Genomic DNA, 18,427 nt, shown 5'->3' with positions numbered 1-18,427 from the left:
TATAATTGCATCATGTTTCACTTGCTAATGATGACCACAGAAAGCAAAAGCGTACTCTCGGTTTACAATTCCAAGAGTGCTTATGTGCCAAAATGGCCTATTTTACAGACATCAAGGGAATTTAATCATGAGATTAGTGCATACCCACAGCGATAATTTACTTTCACTGGATTTACAACTAATAAAACCAAACAAAACTAACACCCTTGCAATATGGTGTGGCTATTTTCCTCTGTGCCACACTGATACTCCTTATCATTAGAGCTCCGACTTGGATAGTGCCTCAGGCAAACCATTCCAATATTACATCAGCAGCAAATACAGTACTAGGAACTATTTAATCTAAGCCATAACCACTACCAAAAACAGGGGGGCTCACCAATCCTACTCTGGCAACTCATTTCACTTCTAGGGGAACTTGGCTTTGGAACAGATTCAGGTTAAAATAGCTCCTCAACATCATCACCCACCCTCCCAAGTACAACTTTGACCTGATAGTATTTCTCTAGCTGAGTTCACCATATCATCATTTGAACGCTTGTGTTGACACAAAGGATGGTGTGGAAATGAGCAGCAAAAGTAGAGTGACAGATGCACTCCTAGCCAGGTTATTCCAGTTTAATGTTCACAAGGATCTGAGAGTCCTTTTCACTTGTTCATCAAACACCTTGCTTCTGACCACTGACATGAAATAGCCTTTTTAGCTATAGAGAGCTTCTTGGAGCCCACCGATCTTCATTCAGTCTGTGATTCCACATTAGAGGGAAGTATATTTTCTTGAGTTTTAAATTTGTGATTTGGTACACTCATAGCACAACACATGCATGCATAGAAATATATCCACAACTCAAGTTTTATAACTGGAGGTATTTTAAAATCACAGCCCATAGGTCAAACATGTACAGAATTTCTTACTCAGAGAGGCTGGAGAAAAAGCTTAAGAGTATATTTCAGAATTGCAGTTATTTGGTTTTGATAGTAAATGAAAATGAAATCTTGAAAACATCTCCACAAACCCCTCAATGTGAAAAATGAAAGAGAAACTGACTGGATGCTCTACCATATGCCCTCAGCATAGTAAGGCAAATAAGCTTTGCTCCATGCTGTTTATTAGTGCAGATGTAACCAAAGAATCATCACTCACAAAGGTGGAAGAACCTTCTCTTGCTGAATGTCATTTCCAGACGTTATTATTTAGATTCTAACAATGGACTAATATAATGAGAATAATTCATCTTTAATATCTATTTATGAACCTCTAAAAGATCTCAACTCCCTTCTGTTTTCTCATTTAGTGCTAGCATAAGAAAAGTACTTACAAAAAACTGTTCTTAGACATTTCTCTTAAGTTGCAGTTATACTTATCTCATATTTCAAACTACCAGATGCTTTCCTTTCAGCTTCCATTTTCGTAAGTGACCTTTAGATCTAATTAATTAACCACATAAAGGATACTTTAGGACGGCATATCTATGGGTTGCCTTACTGTGATATGCAAATATCTTGCCAAGTGCTGTTGCTATCAACAGAGCACTCTCTTGTCACGTTCTCTATCAGGTCACTGATTTATAACAAGCTACAGTGGGCTTGGGAGGGATCAAGACAGTGGGGCCTAACACATTCCTTGACATTCTGATATGAAATCAACAGTAGCAACTAGTCCTTGATACCAAAGCCATTTATTATTAACTACAATATTCTCTGCACTGCCAAATAATACCTAACTTGGCAGTTAGCCTTTTTCTTTGTCACTCGATATTATTTTCTGCTTTTTCTCTGTCTACACTTACAGGCAACTTCACAAAGATTGTAATCAATTAACAGTGTCCCAAGTTCCTATTTAAAAAAAACTATTGAAAACAGTGCATTCAGATATTTCTTATTTTTATAAAAATTATTCTATCTAAAGAGGAAGATAATATGAACATACAGTAATTATTTCCTATTATTGCTTGTACTACCGCTCACTGGATAAATAACTGAGGTTACCCTTTTTTCCACTAATTTAAATAACTAGCTTCCACTAGTTTAAATAACTAACTCAGGTTACCCTTTTTTCCACTAATCACAGTCAGTTTCTATACATCTATAATTTGCAAAATTATAAACTATGTTTTTTATAAACTATGCTTTTAAAAGAATGATTTAATTACAATATTCAGATATATTTGAAGACTTAATACACAGAACTTCAAATATTCACTTCAGACTGTATCCACATCAACAAAATGGAATATAAATGGGTATATATGATTGCATTTATGTGTTCAGCTTAACTCTTATAACTCTAAACCATCATCATTAGTTGCTTTATAGTATCATATCCTCTCCATTTCACAGTATTCAATTTTCTTATAATTACAGGTAACTCAAGACCAATTATAAGATTATCAAATGTATCAGCCTTTATTCCTGGATGAATCAAAATCAACCTTTTTTTCTTTTTTCCCTCCACCTCCCATGAAGTTCTGCAAATCCTTGCCAATATTTCAGCCAACAGTAATTGTCAAAGTGACATGACTGAGCAACAAATTTCTTTGGGCAAATACATCTAAATCACCAGCCTCATTGCTTTCAGCAAAGGGATTAACAGATTTGGATATCAAAAGGGCTATGTGAATTCTAAGTTTCACCATAATAAACCCAGTATATTTAGATGAAACTTTGTTTTCACTAGAGATTTCTAACATATTTATTCACAATCTTGAAGTTATTTATGATTGATACAACACTGTGAATAAAGGAACTGGTTAAAGTACATTTTGAAGTTGGAAAGCTAAGTAACAAGTTCACGGCTGCACAAACATGTGAGGCAGAGAGGAAGTTCCTGCACAGGTGCCCCAACTCAAGAGTTTTATAATTTAGACAAAGACTTTCTATTTTTCATTGCCATCACAGAATCTTAAAGGTTGGAAGGGACCTTGAAAGATCACCTAGTCCAACCTCCCTGCCAGAGCAGGACCACCTAGAGTAGGTCATCCGATTCTATTTCTAACCCTGATCCATGTAATATTAGCAAACACACAAAGTAGTTTTGAATTCTTTACCATTAACTCTTTGTTCTTAATCAGATGCAGTGGCAACTCCCCAGGAGAATTTATGAACTTGTGATGTAATTAAACCTTTTTCAATTCTATTTTGCTCTAACATATGATACAGAGATCAGTACACAGAAAGCAATCAGTTGGAGATAAAAATAAAAAGGAAATCTTAAATGCTGAGTCCTGGGGGAAACAGCTGAAAGGCAGGAGTTACAAATTACTTAACAGAAAGATAAATTTTCACCTGAGGATAAAGCACTGGGGACGTTGCTCCTGGAATAGCATGTGGTAAGCTCTTTCAGCACAGGAATATATATGTGGGGGAAGTGAGGAACACAGTTTTCCAGAGTTACTTAAATAAAGCTGTGTGACCTAAAAAAATGTAGAAAATTAACATGATCAATACATTTTAAACCAATTATGTTTCACACCCCTAATCCTAGCTCTTTTGTAAAGCTCTCAAGGCACTATTAACAGAATCTCTATATGTACGTAAGTGGTGCCGTTTCAGTATCTATGAAGATTTTAATTAAAAAAACAGAGCTTAAGCACAGGAGATCTAATTAAGATACAAAATGAAACATAACTAGAGGACTCAACAATACCGGTTTGTGCACTGAGTAAAACAAAAACTAGTAAGTTAATTTTTTCATACCTCACATTTATACTTCTTCAATGTCCTGACTTAAATATCATTCCATAAAAAGTTAAAATTGAAATTGAAGGCTTAAGTTATAAAATAATTCATTTATTACATGACAGAGCAGTGTCTCAAAAATATTCTCTCTCCAATACAGAGTAATTTCTGTAATACACGTAGCTGGAAACATGTAGTAATCTTAAAGCTTGAGTCTGAAAGGAACCAATAATCTACTACTGAAACTTCCATGTTTTCTGAGGATATCCTGATTTAAATTTTAGCTAATACCAAGCAGAATTTAGAAAAAAATGATAGTTTGCTAATATCTACAATTGTTACTTCTGAATAACTAAATATAAGAATATAGAATGTGATTTACATAAGACTGTGAGCAGAAACACCATACAATTTTACAAATATCCTTAAATAATTTAACCTATCTTTTTATGTAGCTTTTATTAAACATTCTCATGAGTTTAGAAAATTAACACAGGCTCTACAGAAAACCATGGCACGTGGGAGGACAACTGGAACACTATGAAGCATCTAGAATGATACTGTATGCTATCATTTAAATAACCAAATCTCTTCCATTCCAACATGTCCATGAATAATTGCTTATAAAAAGATTTCTTTTAGTAGTATTCTATTGGAATTAAGTGTGGGAGGTCAGTGTAGGATAACAAAGACTTCCGAGAAGTTATGAAAATTGATTTTAAAAACTGATTATCTTTTCATTACTTCTTCCTGGTTCCTAAAATAGTAACATGCCCAATACATCAATGCATTATTTATTTTGACAGCTAACAAACCACATACCTGAAACAAAAATACTAACTAATGAGCCACATCAAATGACATATCAGTGCCTACTGAGGAATTGACATAATCATTTTTTATCACTTTAATATATAGACCATCTAACATTTACAGACTTCAATATAATACCAGCTCACCTGCTGCAGTATGCTTGAGCATTTCAAAAACAGAGAAAACAAAGCTATTTTACAACCCTGGGGTTTTCTGAGTTGTTTATTTTTGGGAAATACCTGCTTAATGCACAATAGCATGCAGATAATGATGGAATAAAAGTAGAGATCATTCAACTGACCCAAACAATTACAAGACAACAAGTGCCTCATGTTAAACTTGCTAAAATAGATCTATCACAGAGAAGTCAAGAGAAAATGCAGCAAAATTCAGGAAATATTTTAATATATAAGCTTGCCACCTAAATTCTTTTCTTTATAGTTCTTTATTGGTGCACAAACTCATGTATCTAATGTAAAATGGACAGTGACAGGAAAAAATACCATCAGTTAAAACCTTGGGGATGATAGATGATTTTGATTTCTAGAAACTCAATTTAGACTTCCAACCTGGAATCTGCTGCTCCTGCCAGTGAATGACACAGCATTTCTTCCTCTTAAATTTACTATTGAAACATGTGAAGCTACATGACATAGCATATAACCACAGACTACATTTGCCTACCAAATTTTGAACACTATATAATTGTTGTGAACTAAATAAACACGTTCAAACACTCCCTAACATAACAAGGTGTCTGATCTCTGTTCAATAACATGATCTCAGTGCATCAATGAGAAAATAACAGGGAGAGGGGTAAAGAAATGGATGCTTATGCTGTCTTTAAAATGTCCAAGTGAGGAGGAAGTAAAGATCATATCATTTGAATTTATGTAACTCCCACTGATCTAAAAAATCCACCTAACTTAGTAACAGTGTCTAGCTAGTAAAATGATAAGCCTCTAGTCTATCTCATAAGGGAAAGTTTAGGAAGATAAGGTTACTACTATTTAAGAGAGAAATATCTGAAGCACTTCTTAAGTGGCCCTGTATATATGACAGTGCACACACAGACTCCGGTCCCCTTTGCCTACACGCTGCCTGTACCCAAGACAAGCCACCTCTGTAGAATTGCCCCTGTGTAGTTCTGGTCTTTTGCCTAGCACTTAGCACTTGTTGCCTTTCTGGTGTCTGAAAGACAACATAGTAGAGCACTAACAGCCATTCTGATCCTTTCTGTACCACTGAAAGTTATTATCTTGGTAATTAAGTTTTGGAAACGGGAAGAGTGAATTCAAACAACCAGTGCATGAAGTATACAGCTATTTTTGCAAGCTTGGCTGCAGCAGAACCACCAAGGTTATCAAGAGTTGTTTTTAAACAATTGAAGGTGGAATTGCTCACATAAAACATAACAAGACAGCTGTTTTACAAATAAGACACAGGAAGAACTTTTTTATCTTGGATTTTTTTTTTTAAATTAGCTAAAATGGTAAAAGTGAGATGACTCCTACATAAAAAATGACATATATGTTACTTAATTTTAGGGTTTGGCCTGCTAAATGAACTATAGCAATCCAATGAAAAAGAGCCACACTGTAACATTTGAAAGAGAGAATACTTACCACCGTAGAATAAATAGGAAGTTCTTTAAATGGGTTAACAAGTAACAATATATCACCAACGTAGGTCTGGGGAAAAAAAAAAAAACAGAAGTATATAATTGTTTTATTAAGTAATAAATTAAGTCTTTAAGGAGGCTACGGGTTTTCTTGTGGAAAAGACTTTTAGCAAAGCCTCTTGTATCTAGCTATCAACATATTAAATATAATTCGTGAATTCAGAATTTTAACTTTGTAACTTTAAATACAGATCTAAATTTACAATTCAGACAGCATTAATTATGCTTTTTTGTTATAACACTGAGTTCTTCCTAATGGAAAATTATTCATAGAGGAATTGCACTGCATATATTATGGGTAGATCATCTGAAAGTTAATTTTGAATTTACTGTTCATTAAACTACAAAAATGTGACACGCTACCCACACAAACAAGTTTCTCAAGCAATTTTTTATGGGATAGGTGACATAATTTCAAAGTGCTATATTGATTACCCAGATATTGAAACATTGAAATGTGTTGCTTGTGGGTAAGACAGAGCAATTTATATCAGTATTTATGCAAGGGTAGGTATATATGAACATATGTACATGCATACACAAAATAAGTCCCAGCTATATTAAAAATAGCAAACCATCCACTTATGGCAAAGGTGACAAGACTTTTATTATTTCATATTTAAACACTCATATGTGAAAGATGTACTTAAGCATAAGATTGTAGGTCACCCTTGCTGCTATACTTCCCACATCACATAAGAAGCTGCTGCTGAATCACTGCTGCTCAGAATGTAAAGATGTCAGACCTCTGAAGAGATCAGACAGCAAATCATGATGTGAATATCTCTAGTCATTTTTCAAAATAAAATATTTTGACCTAGGGAGGTAGAAAATACTCTCTTTCATTCTAAATATACTATTTTTGTTGTGAAAATAAGTTACTTTCTCTCTCGCCCATCCTGACTTCACTACTGGGTTTTCCTTCCTAATGGAACTTTATCTCATAATGTTTACAAATATGTGAAGGGCAGGTGTCAGGAGGATGGAGACAGACTGTTCTCAATGATGTCCAATGATATTACAAGGGGCAATGGGTACAAGCTGGAACATCAGACGTTCCAAAGAAACATAAAGGAAAATTTCTTCACTATGAGGGTGACAGATCACTGGAACAGGCTGTCCAGATGGGTTGTGGAGTCTCCTTCTCCGGAGACATTCAAAACCCACCTGGATGAGTTCCTGTGTGACCTACTCTAGGTGGTCCTGCTCTGGCAGGGGGGTTGGACTAGATGATCTTTCTAGGTCCCTTCCATACCTTAAGATTCTGTGATTCTGTGAATATGAAATAGGAATTTTTCATTGCTAAGGAGGATTTTGCTTTGGAATTTTCCTTCTGAGAAAGAAATCACTGAAAGATGCAAGGGTTTTCAGACAATTCCCTTTTAATAAATATCAAATATCTGTAGATTCAGTTAAAGTTATCTGTGTTTGTCACCTTTGGAAGTGATATAAAGTAAAAGAGATACTTAAAACAGGATTTGATCCATGATACTACCACAACTTTTATTACCATTGAATGCCATAACATCTAGAACTCAAGTTCCCATCATTTCAAAGATATTCACAGCAACATGACAATTCCCCATATACTTTTAGTCAACAGTGCCATCAACTTATTTTTTGAAAAATTGCATATTTCACATTAAACGTGACACTCAGCTGTTCAGTAAGTTAGAAATTTGTTCTGAATAAGATATGAACAAAGATACTAAAATTTTCAAGTGCAGAATTTTCTCCAGAAGTCATCTACATCTGGAAGGGACCTCGAAAGATCATCTAGTCCAACCCCACTGCAAGAGCAAGACCACCTATAAAATGTGCTGTGTTAAAACTGTTATCATAATGATAAAGATGGAAGCATATTTTCAGTGGCTTGGGAAGGAAGAGTACACGTGCCCATCAGTTTTTACCAATATGTTTCCTCTGTGAAATAAACACATAAATTGTATCCAAAGCTATCTGAAGTGTTACCTCTTTTGTTTCTGATTTTCCTACATAAACTTCAAAAGTTGCAGGGCTTACACACAGATATGTCCTGATCTATTTAAATATTAGTCATGATTCAAGGTCATGTTACTGTCCAGTAGTTATGATAGTAATCTCACTTTTCCCATTGTCTCATTTTCTCTTTTTTTGAAAGCTTACTGTTGAAAGTTGAATAGCAACTCACATAGATCTGATTATTATTGAAACGCTTCTGGATCTCATAAAGCAGGCTGCTGTCTGTTAGCTCACTCAGAGAAGCCAAGTCATCATTTGGAGCTGGTGGCATTAGCTTGATCTATAAAACACAAATTAGAGAAATAAAGTAAATTCACAACCATTCATTTTGTACCATAAGGATCTAGCCTGAAGTATAAACCTAAATCGCTAGAATTTATGGGAAAAAAAAAGCATTAGGAAGCTGGAAAGTTGTTATTTCTCCCAAATAATTACACATCATTATTCTTAACCAAGAGAAGAATTTAAAAAATTGTGTTAAGGTATATAACTGTATGAGTCTGTTGGGTTCCTAAGAACATAGACCCGTACTAGAGTGGCATTTGCTATCCCTAAACCCATAAAGATTCCCCATTCAAATGCAGTTCTCTTGCTCCCTTCATTATATGCTTATGGCAGAAGAAATCAAGACTATAAAAGTTAGACCACTTGTAAACTATTTATTGCCTAGTACTTAACAAAGCTCTCACCCTACACTTCATTAAGTAGGACTTAAAATTCTATTAGAATTTTTACTGCAGAGTAGAAGGAAGCTAATAAGAAGTGGGAATCATGTTGTCAAGGAGACTGGAAGATATTCAGAAGCAGCTTCTTTAGCTAAAACTGGTGAATCAAATAAGCTTAACATTTTTGAGATTTGGGAGGAATAATATAAGCTTAGCAAGACAAGGTAAATGCTAAAGAAACAAAACAAAACAAAACTAATCCAAAAGACAGATTAGGAGAGAGAAGAAAAAAGAATCAGTGATAATAGAAATCTATTTAAAGACAAAATAAACATTGATACATTAAGCAGTGTGCTTATAAATTATGATGCATGCTTAAAATGTAGGTGTCATGGTTTGACATGCCAGCCTTTTCTGGTAAGGGGGAAGGGGCTGTAAAGATGGCTCCTATAAGTAGTTGCTCGAAACTCTCTCCAGCTCTGAGCCGGACCCACTTCTGGGGCTGAGACTATTAGACACCTCCACAATCACTTTTTAAGAAGAAGCCGGAAGAGGAGGCTTCTTCCTCCTTCTTCTTCCTCTTTCTTCCTTCTTCTGTCCCTTCTTCTTCTGGCTGGTGATGGTGCAAGGAGTAGGAACAGTGAGAGAAACAACCATGCAGACTCCAAGGTCAGTGATGAAAGAGAGGAGGAGGTGTGCTGGAGCAGAGACTCCCCTGCATTCTACGGAGAGGACTGGTGAAGCTGAGATTTATTTTCATTTCTTTAAAGACCCCGTATCAGTGGTAGAGACTCATTTTGATAATGACTCCTTATCAGGGGCAGAGACTCATGTTGCTAAAGCTGATCCTGGAACAGGGGCAGAGATTCACTTCATTAAAGGCCTCAAGTCATGGACAGTGACTACGGCCAGAGGATGCCATGTCCCAGAGGGCCTTTTCCAAACTAAATGATTCTATGTATGAAGCTATAGCACCACACAGAGGTAAAGTATATGTAAGCAGGGCTTGCAAGGTCCCAGTTTCTGTTAAGTCCCAGGTCCCTGCAGTACCTTTCATTCATGGAGGGCATACTTTGACTTTTGTCTCTACTTCAAGTGTTACAGTGATTATTGCATTTTGTTTCTTTTAATAATACTGTCTTGGAGATTTTCACAATAATATTGAAGACTTCAAAAAACATTCATTTTGGGACTGACAGAGTGACTGGAAAAATTTGGGGACCTCTCCTTTAGTCTGTAATAATTTCCTTACTATTCCTCTAAAAAAAAAATCTATATATTCAGTAGAAAATAATGATTAAAACAAGGATAAAGGGAAACAGGCAAACTCCTCACAGAAAGCTGTCTGCCTTTTTATCAGCTCTACCAACAGGCAATAAATTTTGATAACTACAATAGTATATGTAAACCTCATATGTAACAGCAAGAGATTTTTCAATGTTTTTCCACTCACCCACTAAAAGAAGAAAGGCAGGCATCTAATCTGTATTTAATCTGCAACAGATGTGGAACTAGACAGATAACATAGCAACCCATAAAAATGTAAGGAAAATATATCTTGCAACAGTAGCTCTAATGTACTAGCTGCATCAATGTACAAGGACAAGAAGATAGTAGTGCCCAATTACAATTTAGTATGCTTTCTATGTCTTTCCATGTAAAAACTGAGAAAAAAAAGGCCTCTCATTCCATTAAGACCTAAAAGCAGTAAGTGTACAAATGCAAGATGAGATTATTTACCAGACTTAGCTAATGTAATGACTGGTTGTTACACATACATGTAAAATTTATCCAACGCACCAACTGTGAAACATGCCAGCTGAAAATGTGATTATGTGTCTTCCCATACTTCTTATCTCACCAATTCTTTTTTTTTTTTTTCCCAAAAAGATGTACTCTAAAATGGTGGAGTCTATCAAAATGTTACTATGACTATTCTCCATTTTCCTGTCTATTTAAAATATTTTCTTCTTAAAACAAGAGTGAATAGGAGTTTTCAACAAGATGAATGTACACAGATTGCCTGTTATTTCTGTGTCTTTCTGTCTACCTGTTCTAGAGATTTATTCCTCACCTCATTAAGGTGAATGCAGATGCACACAGAAAATGGCATTCCTTGCTCTTTTTGCTTTTTAATCATGACAGTTGGATGTAAAGCTGGCCAGAAAGCAAGAATTCCACTTGGCAAAAAAAAGATAAATTACATTTTGACATTTGTTTTTGATGATGCATGCTGGAATAGAACAAAATGAACAAAAGCATACCCAGAACTTTTTAAAGGGTCTTGGAAAGCAAATGAAAGACAGAAGCCTGTGTCTTGCTTCCCTTATTAGTGTGTTCACTTGGCTTGCAGGAACAAAGCAGGTATAGTTGTTCACTTTACTCCCTTGTGTACTATCAAAACTCAGAACACCTGTGTCAGAGAACAAGCTTTTCTTAATCTGTCTCTACAGATTAAACCTATGCTAGGCTAGAAATAAATATCTTCATTTGAACATAAAACAATGGCTTGAATTTGACCACTGTCTTGGGATTTTCCATACTTTTTAAACTGTTAGCACACTTCCTCACAGGTTCATTGGCTCGTAGCAGCTAGCACTTATGCAGATAGTACCTCTATATCATTCAGGTTTCATGAAAATGGTCACTGGTGGAAGGCCTGTGGCCAGTAAAGTTCCACAGGGATGGGTTCTGGGGCCAGTCTTGTTCAACATCTTCATCAACGACCTGGATGAGGGGACAGAGTGTACCCTCAGCAAGTTGGCTGATGACACCAAACTGGGAGGACTGGCTGATTCCCCAGAAGGCTGTGCTGCCATTCAGCAGGATCTCGACTGGCTTGAGAGTTGGGCAGAGAGGAACCTCATGAGGTTCAACAAGGACAAGTGCAGAGTCCTGCAGGTGTGAAGGAACAACTCCATGCACCAGAACAAGATGAGGATTGACCTACTGGTCAATCTGCTCCGCAGAGAGAGACTTGGGAGTCCTGATTGATAATAAGCTAAATATGAACCAGCAAATGTGTCCTGGTGGCAAAGAAGTCCAATGGCATCTTGAGATGCATGAAGAAGAGTGTGGCCAGCAGGTCAAGGGAGGTTCTTCTCCCTCTCTACTCTGCTCTGGTGAGGCCTCATTTGGAGTACTGTGTCCAGTTTTGGGCTCCTCAGCTCAAGAGGGACAGAGAACTTCTGGAGACAGTCCAGCACAGGGCTACCTAGATGATCGGGGGACTGGAACATCGTTCATACATGGAAAGGCTGTGGGAACTGGGGCTGTTTAATCTAGAGAAGAGGAGACTGAGGGGGGATCTCATTAATATTTACAAATATCTAAATGGTAGGTGTCAGGAGGTTGGGGCATCCCTTTTTTCTATGGTATCTAGCAACAGGACAAGTGGTAATTGGATGAAGCTGGAACACAAAAAGTTCCATTTAAACATAAGAAGAAACTATTTTACTGTGAGGGTGAAGGAGGCCTTGCACAGGCTGCCCAGAGGGGTTGTGGAGCCTCCTTCCTTGGAGGTCTTCAAGACCTGTCTGGACACATTCCTATGTGACCTGGTCTAGGTGGACCTGCTTCTGCAGTGGGGTTGGATCTCTAAAGGTCCCTTCCAACTCCTAGCATTCTATCATTCTATGATTGTATGATTTCCAACAGGCTGTTTGGTCCTTGTCTTTTGAGGGAGAACAGGGCTAGGGCAGTTTGCATTTATTTCATAATCTAGATATAGTCAAAGATGTTAACTCTATAGATAGATGGTTAGAAATTTGAGGTGCTCAGTGAAACTCCGAAAAACGGAATAAATATCTTTTTCCATCAACATTTTTTTTATATGAAGTTTAGCATACAGTAATTTGGTATTTCCTAGCAGACTCTTTGAATTAAAATTTACAGCTCAATGTGCAAATAAATCACACAGAAATAAGAAAAGCTAAATGCTTTAAACTCACAATCAATTTGATTTGGTAGTAAACATTATTTACAATATTAATAACTTATTTGTAAGCATCTTCAAATTCTGTTTGTTATCTTTTTTGAGAATACAAGTGAGTTTTGATTTTTTTTCACCTTGATGCAGATATCCAGCTATCATACAGATGCATTATTCATATTTTACAACATATAAAAGAAAAAATGCCATAAGTACTGCTTAAGTTCCAATATAATTATGCTTCTGGAAGGTACTAGGTTTTGAGATTTTTGTAATGCTAACAATCAAGATTCCTACTTACATATTTAAATTACATACACTTAAACAACATTCACAATCTGCTCATATAATTATCTAACGATTTTTAATTTTTACATCCTTCTGTCACTGTAATAAGTATGCATTCTAGCTCTTTTGTGCAATACTATGATATACACAATCGTCCCTTGTGTATGTGGTATGTGACGCTAGAACAATCAAAAGGGCACTGGGGGATACTCTATCACACAACTCATATGGACAACGATATGTAAACAAGACTTATAGGACAAAGAGAAAGAAAATATTTAAGCCATATTTGTTTGCAGCATGAACCACATAATTCATTTCCAGGGCAGTCATTTCAATCTGCTACCAAAAAACTGTCCTTCGCAGCTGAGAGGAAAGGAAATTATCAGCTATGATAAAATTTTGGAAATTATTCATACTGCTTGCTTGGTTTGGCAGCACAGACCTTGACATTACAGATGATCAAAGAATATATTTTACCTTGAAAAACACAAAAGCTAATAGCAGGCAAGAGAGAAACAAAATGCTTCATCAATGTAGCCATTTGATTCCCATGTCCTATACTTCATGTAATAAAAATCTTATTTCATGAGAAATAATATTTTGCTAAGGCTCTATTTCATTATTTTTTGCAATTAAAAAAACCCTGAGGCTACATATAAATTCGAGCTGTTAGTTTTCTCAAAGCCAAAAAAGTTACAAGCTTTCTCTATTAAAAATGCATGTTTCAAATGTAATAAGATGAAATTTTTCTCTCTGATCCCCCAATAAAGGCCTAATCTGCGTGCCATATTGCCTAAAAATGTATGATATGTCTGACACAAAGCATACAAAACATCATGCTGGTCTGTTTCAATAATATATGAACATAAAATCTAAGTAATGACTCCACATATTCTATTGAAAAATTAAAACAGAACATGATTACTTTGAGTGTAGTTTGGAACGCAATTGGCAAGAATAAAAGATAGTAAAACTCATTAGAATTAGTATACTCAAGAGGCAAGGACAGCATGAAAGGGTTGTTCAAAGCTTTCCTTTGGTATCAAAATTCAATAAAAATTTTACTTCCCAAGCTGTGAAATAAAAATAAATAAATAATGTGTTACCTGGAAATAAAATCTCTGAATATTAAGAGCTACATATGACATACAGGAATATGGGTAAGGTATACATATGCCTACAATTAATAATGCTTGGCAAGTAGTATGAAATACACTCCTCATATTTCCAGGATCACAATTATGTCACTTCAGAGAAGCAAAAACGTCAAATTTTCATTTGGCAAAATATGAGAATTCCTCAGTTTACTAACATTAAAATATTTCCTGAAGTGATTAAGCTATTTCACCTTCTTTTGTTCACAAGAGCTAAAGCTCATTAAGCCCTTATCAACTGAAAAATTCTGTTAGTCTATGATTTTTTGTAATGCAATCAGTCATTTAAAACACATACTGAAATAGGAGGGTTTCTAACCTATCCCCTACCAGTGCTGATTTCCCAGATAGGACTGTTCTTATTCTTTTCCAAGGGATCATCACTTCTTATTCAGCAACTGCAGATATTGGGCATAGTTTGTAGTTTTTGGTGATTCTGAAGGACCACAAGAAAGACATTCCTTCTACCTTGTATAGAGCAGAATTTTATGGAGTGTTTTCTGCAGAAATTTCTCACCTTTAATTCTGCTGTCTTGTCTTTGAATTCTAACTGTTGTGCAAAGTTTCACTGCAGTATGGTGAAACAGCCGAAAGTAAAGTTTTGCCCTGGGACTCTGAAGTGACTTTGGTCACTCTTTCTCACATGGAATATTAGTTGTTCTTTCTGCATATGTTTTACTGCACAAACTATAAAGCAAAAGTTTAGCCTAGAGATAATGAAGACCTGCATAATCTTAGCTAGGTTCTCACCAAAAGAGAATCAAGCTGAAGAAAGTATAGGTGTTCTTGACTACACTTCTGTTGAATATCTAGAAGCAACCAATAGTATCAGCAAGACCCTAAGCTAAATGCCTCCCTCTCTTTTCCTACAATTATAGGAACCCATTTCATCATAATAGGGTTGCAAGCATTTGCTTTTCTGACCAGCAGTGCTTCTCTTTTGGATTAACTATGTTTTCATCACATCACTGCACATTCAGCAAGGCCAGAAATTATATGATGTGAAAATAAGATGTAAGCCAACTACAAAACAAGTGATATCTTCTGACTGAATGGGGAATTGAGTGCTCTACAGGATTACAAAGCTGATGACTTTCAGAGATGGACTCATATGATTGCCATATGAACTCATTGATTGACCTCATATGATCAACATATTTCTCTGAAACATAGAATCACAGGGGCTGGAAGGGACCTTGAAAGATAGTCCAGTCCAACCCCTCTGTTCAAAAAGAGGCAGTGTAGTATCCATGCTTCTGCAAAGGTAGTAATGCAGATCTTTTGCACTGAATGAGTTTTAAATGTAATCCATATCTTTCTCCTTTGTTATGTTTCAAATTCACAATAAATTATTTGAAATGGAAATTCTCCCCTCCTCATCCATCCCCTGTCATCATCCTGTGTACCCCACACACACACATATTTTAAGGTTTCTTGATCTTAAAAGGCTAAATACTTGTGGAATATGTGTTTCCCAAATGCATGTAACAAAATTAAAAACCCCTGTACAAAAAAAAAAAAAACCAAAAACAAAAGCAAAAAAAAAAACCAACAAAAAAAATCCAAATAATATTTAAGTCCTAAACATTCAAAGTTAGAACATGTTACATTTACAAGCAACAGATAATTACCTCCTGTAGCATTCACTCTATACCTCAACTGAGATTGTGATTCTGTGGAGAAAACTGCAAAGGGTATCTGAATAATCAGTGCCTGTATCCTAATGTATTGGCACAAGAAAGGGAGTTAACACTGCCGCTGTAAATCCAGCAATTCCTGCCTTTAAATTACAGTCACTTATTTTGAAACTTAATATTCCTTGGGCATTCTTTTTGTTTTTGCAGTCTCCCAGGTTGTGTTTCTTTGTAAACCAAAGTTGAAAACAAGAGCGCACCTTGGGCAGTGTTAACAGTTGTCCCTCTCCTGTTGTGAACCATGAATAGAGTTTGAAGAGCTCTGAGCCCTCCGACCAAACAGCCCCAGACCTATCACCAGTGGCTGTCAGGAGCAGCTGCCCAATTTGAGGAAATGGAGCTCACTGCAGGGCCAGATTGATTGCAGGGAGTAATCAAGGAGACAAGGCTTCACAGTGCAAATGATACTGTTGTGTGGTGATGAGAAAAAAATTACTATGGTCTTCAGCTTCATTAAATTTACAGTTTCCAGATCTAAGTGCTAAGAAACATTTCAAGAAATTGCATGCCGTTACCTGTTCAAGTTTGGTTGTAGTGTTCATGGTGACATTTTCAGACGCACTGTCTTGAGATAGTTGCTTACATAAGCCTTTAGCTGCATCTTTAAACATGGTGTCTTTCTCCAGCAAACTGTCTTGCTTGGCAATTGGTAAAGCCAGGGAATTGCTACAAGGAGAATCAATAAAGCAATTAGACTCAGATGTCAGACAAACAAAAGAGTGCCAAATGTGGGTGGCACAAACACAAAATTCAGGGCTGAGACACGTGTTCCTGGTCCAAGTACAAAGAAATTGTACTGTTCACATAGGTTGTTCTGTTCCCAAAGAAACAGACCAAAAGACTGCTTTAAAATTCACCTTTATGCATATCGTTCCTGAAGCAGAACTGAGCAAGCCAAAGAGAATATGCATGAATCTGCTTTTGACAGCATTAGGCTGGCAAATCAATAGCCAATTTTGAAACTGAATTTCAAATACACAATCTATGCAACACTATTTTGAAAAATAATATTTTTAAATAATTCAATACAGATATTGCCATTGTGGTTATTAAAATTAAATTCCACAACTTTTCAGCTTACTTTTAATGAGGCAATATCCAAGATGTATTTTATGACCAAAAGCTATTCTGAATTTGTGATACACTCAAACAAGTCTACCATTTAGATATTTGTAAATATTAATAAGATCCCCCCCTCAGTCTCCTCTTCACTAGACTAAACAGCCCCAGTTCCTGCAGCCTTTCCTCATAACAAAGATACTGCAGTCCCTTGATCATCTTGGTAGTCTCCTGATCATCTTGGTATTGTAATATTATTTAACAGCCATTTTCCATGTATTGATGTACAGGAGGATTTTAAATTATGTGCATCTTTGAAATATGGGAATTTACATAATGGAAATGCTGACATGCAATTCATACTATGACAAAAATGTGAATGATTAAAAAAACAAACCCAAACATATTAAAATTACTCCAAGAGTTCATTATGACTCAGGTTCAAGAAGACACTGCAAACAATAAAACAAACTGAAATAAAATATTTTCAGAAAAAAGTGGCTTTTTAGAAAACTATTTCTATTAATATTCACATGTATTTCTATTAGTCACAAAGTGAAGTCAAGCAATGCCATTTAAAATTGAACCACAGGACAACACAAGAGAAGAATTTATGTTAATATAGGCAAGTGAATTAGCATGAATTGTCTTCTTTTATGAAAATTAATGGATAATTAATAGATAATTCACCACAAAGGGAGAGTTAAGCCAAAATAACATTGCATAATAGACAGGTAGGAGAGTTATCTAGGCTAATCTTATTTGAACAAGGTAGGAATTGTTGCTACTGTCATACCTAACCAGGAAAAACAATCCTGCATGTTATATGGAAGAATAATCATTTTAATTTTTAGGTATATAAGCCATCATATAGGGAATTAATTGGAATGTTTGTGTAGAGGTGAGTTTTTAAAAATTTAATCTGATATGGTTTTATAAAAGGTTTTTAAGAAAAAAGAATCATACAAAAGAGTTGGAGATGACAGTCAATTAATTGGCAGTTTTATCATCAGTATTTGAATCATTACAGTAGCTTCTTACTTGGTACAAAGATGCAGTAAAAGAACCTTATCAAGACAGATTCTACAACGACATTTTCTGGGGCCAGTCTTGTTCAACATTTTCATCAATGACCTGGATGAGGGGACAGAGTGTACCCTCAGCAATTTGGCTGGTTACACCAAACTGGGTGGGCTGGCTGATTCCCCAGAAGGTTGTGCTGCCATTCAGCAGGATCTCGACTGGCTTGAGAGTTGGGCAGAGAGGAAACTCATGAGGTTCAACAAGGACAAATGTAGAGTCCTGCATCTGGGGAGAAACAACTCCATGCACCAGGACAGGCTGGGGGTTGAACTGCTGGAGAGCAGCTCTGCAGAGAGAGACCTGGGAGTCCTGGTTGATAATAAACTGACCATGAGCCAGCAAAGTGCCCTCATGGCCAAAATGGCCAATGGCATCCT

The 18,427-nt window shown here is 36.0% G+C and overlaps 1 protein-coding gene across 1 annotated transcript in view; it reads right to left on the bottom strand.

Annotated features, from left to right (window-relative positions):
- Positions 1 to 18,427, bottom strand: part of MYO16 (myosin XVI) — a 374,343-nt gene that overhangs the window by 169,884 nt on the left and 186,032 nt on the right. Inside the window, exons 10-13 of the mRNA XM_061996543.1 lie at positions 16,424 to 16,574; positions 8,343 to 8,453; positions 6,117 to 6,182; positions 3,286 to 3,413 (exon numbers count right to left, since the gene is read on the bottom strand). Coding sequence (XP_061852527.1) covers positions 3,286 to 3,413; positions 6,117 to 6,182; positions 8,343 to 8,453; positions 16,424 to 16,574 — 456 coding nt within the window. The remainder of the gene's footprint in view (positions 1 to 3,285; positions 3,414 to 6,116; positions 6,183 to 8,342; positions 8,454 to 16,423; positions 16,575 to 18,427) is intronic.

This window comes from Colius striatus, chromosome 1 (genome assembly GCF_028858725.1).
Source record: "Colius striatus isolate bColStr4 chromosome 1, bColStr4.1.hap1, whole genome shotgun sequence".
Lineage (NCBI taxonomy): Eukaryota > Metazoa > Chordata > Aves > Coliiformes > Coliidae > Colius > Colius striatus.
This window is presented reverse-complemented; position numbering and strand designations above follow the sequence as displayed.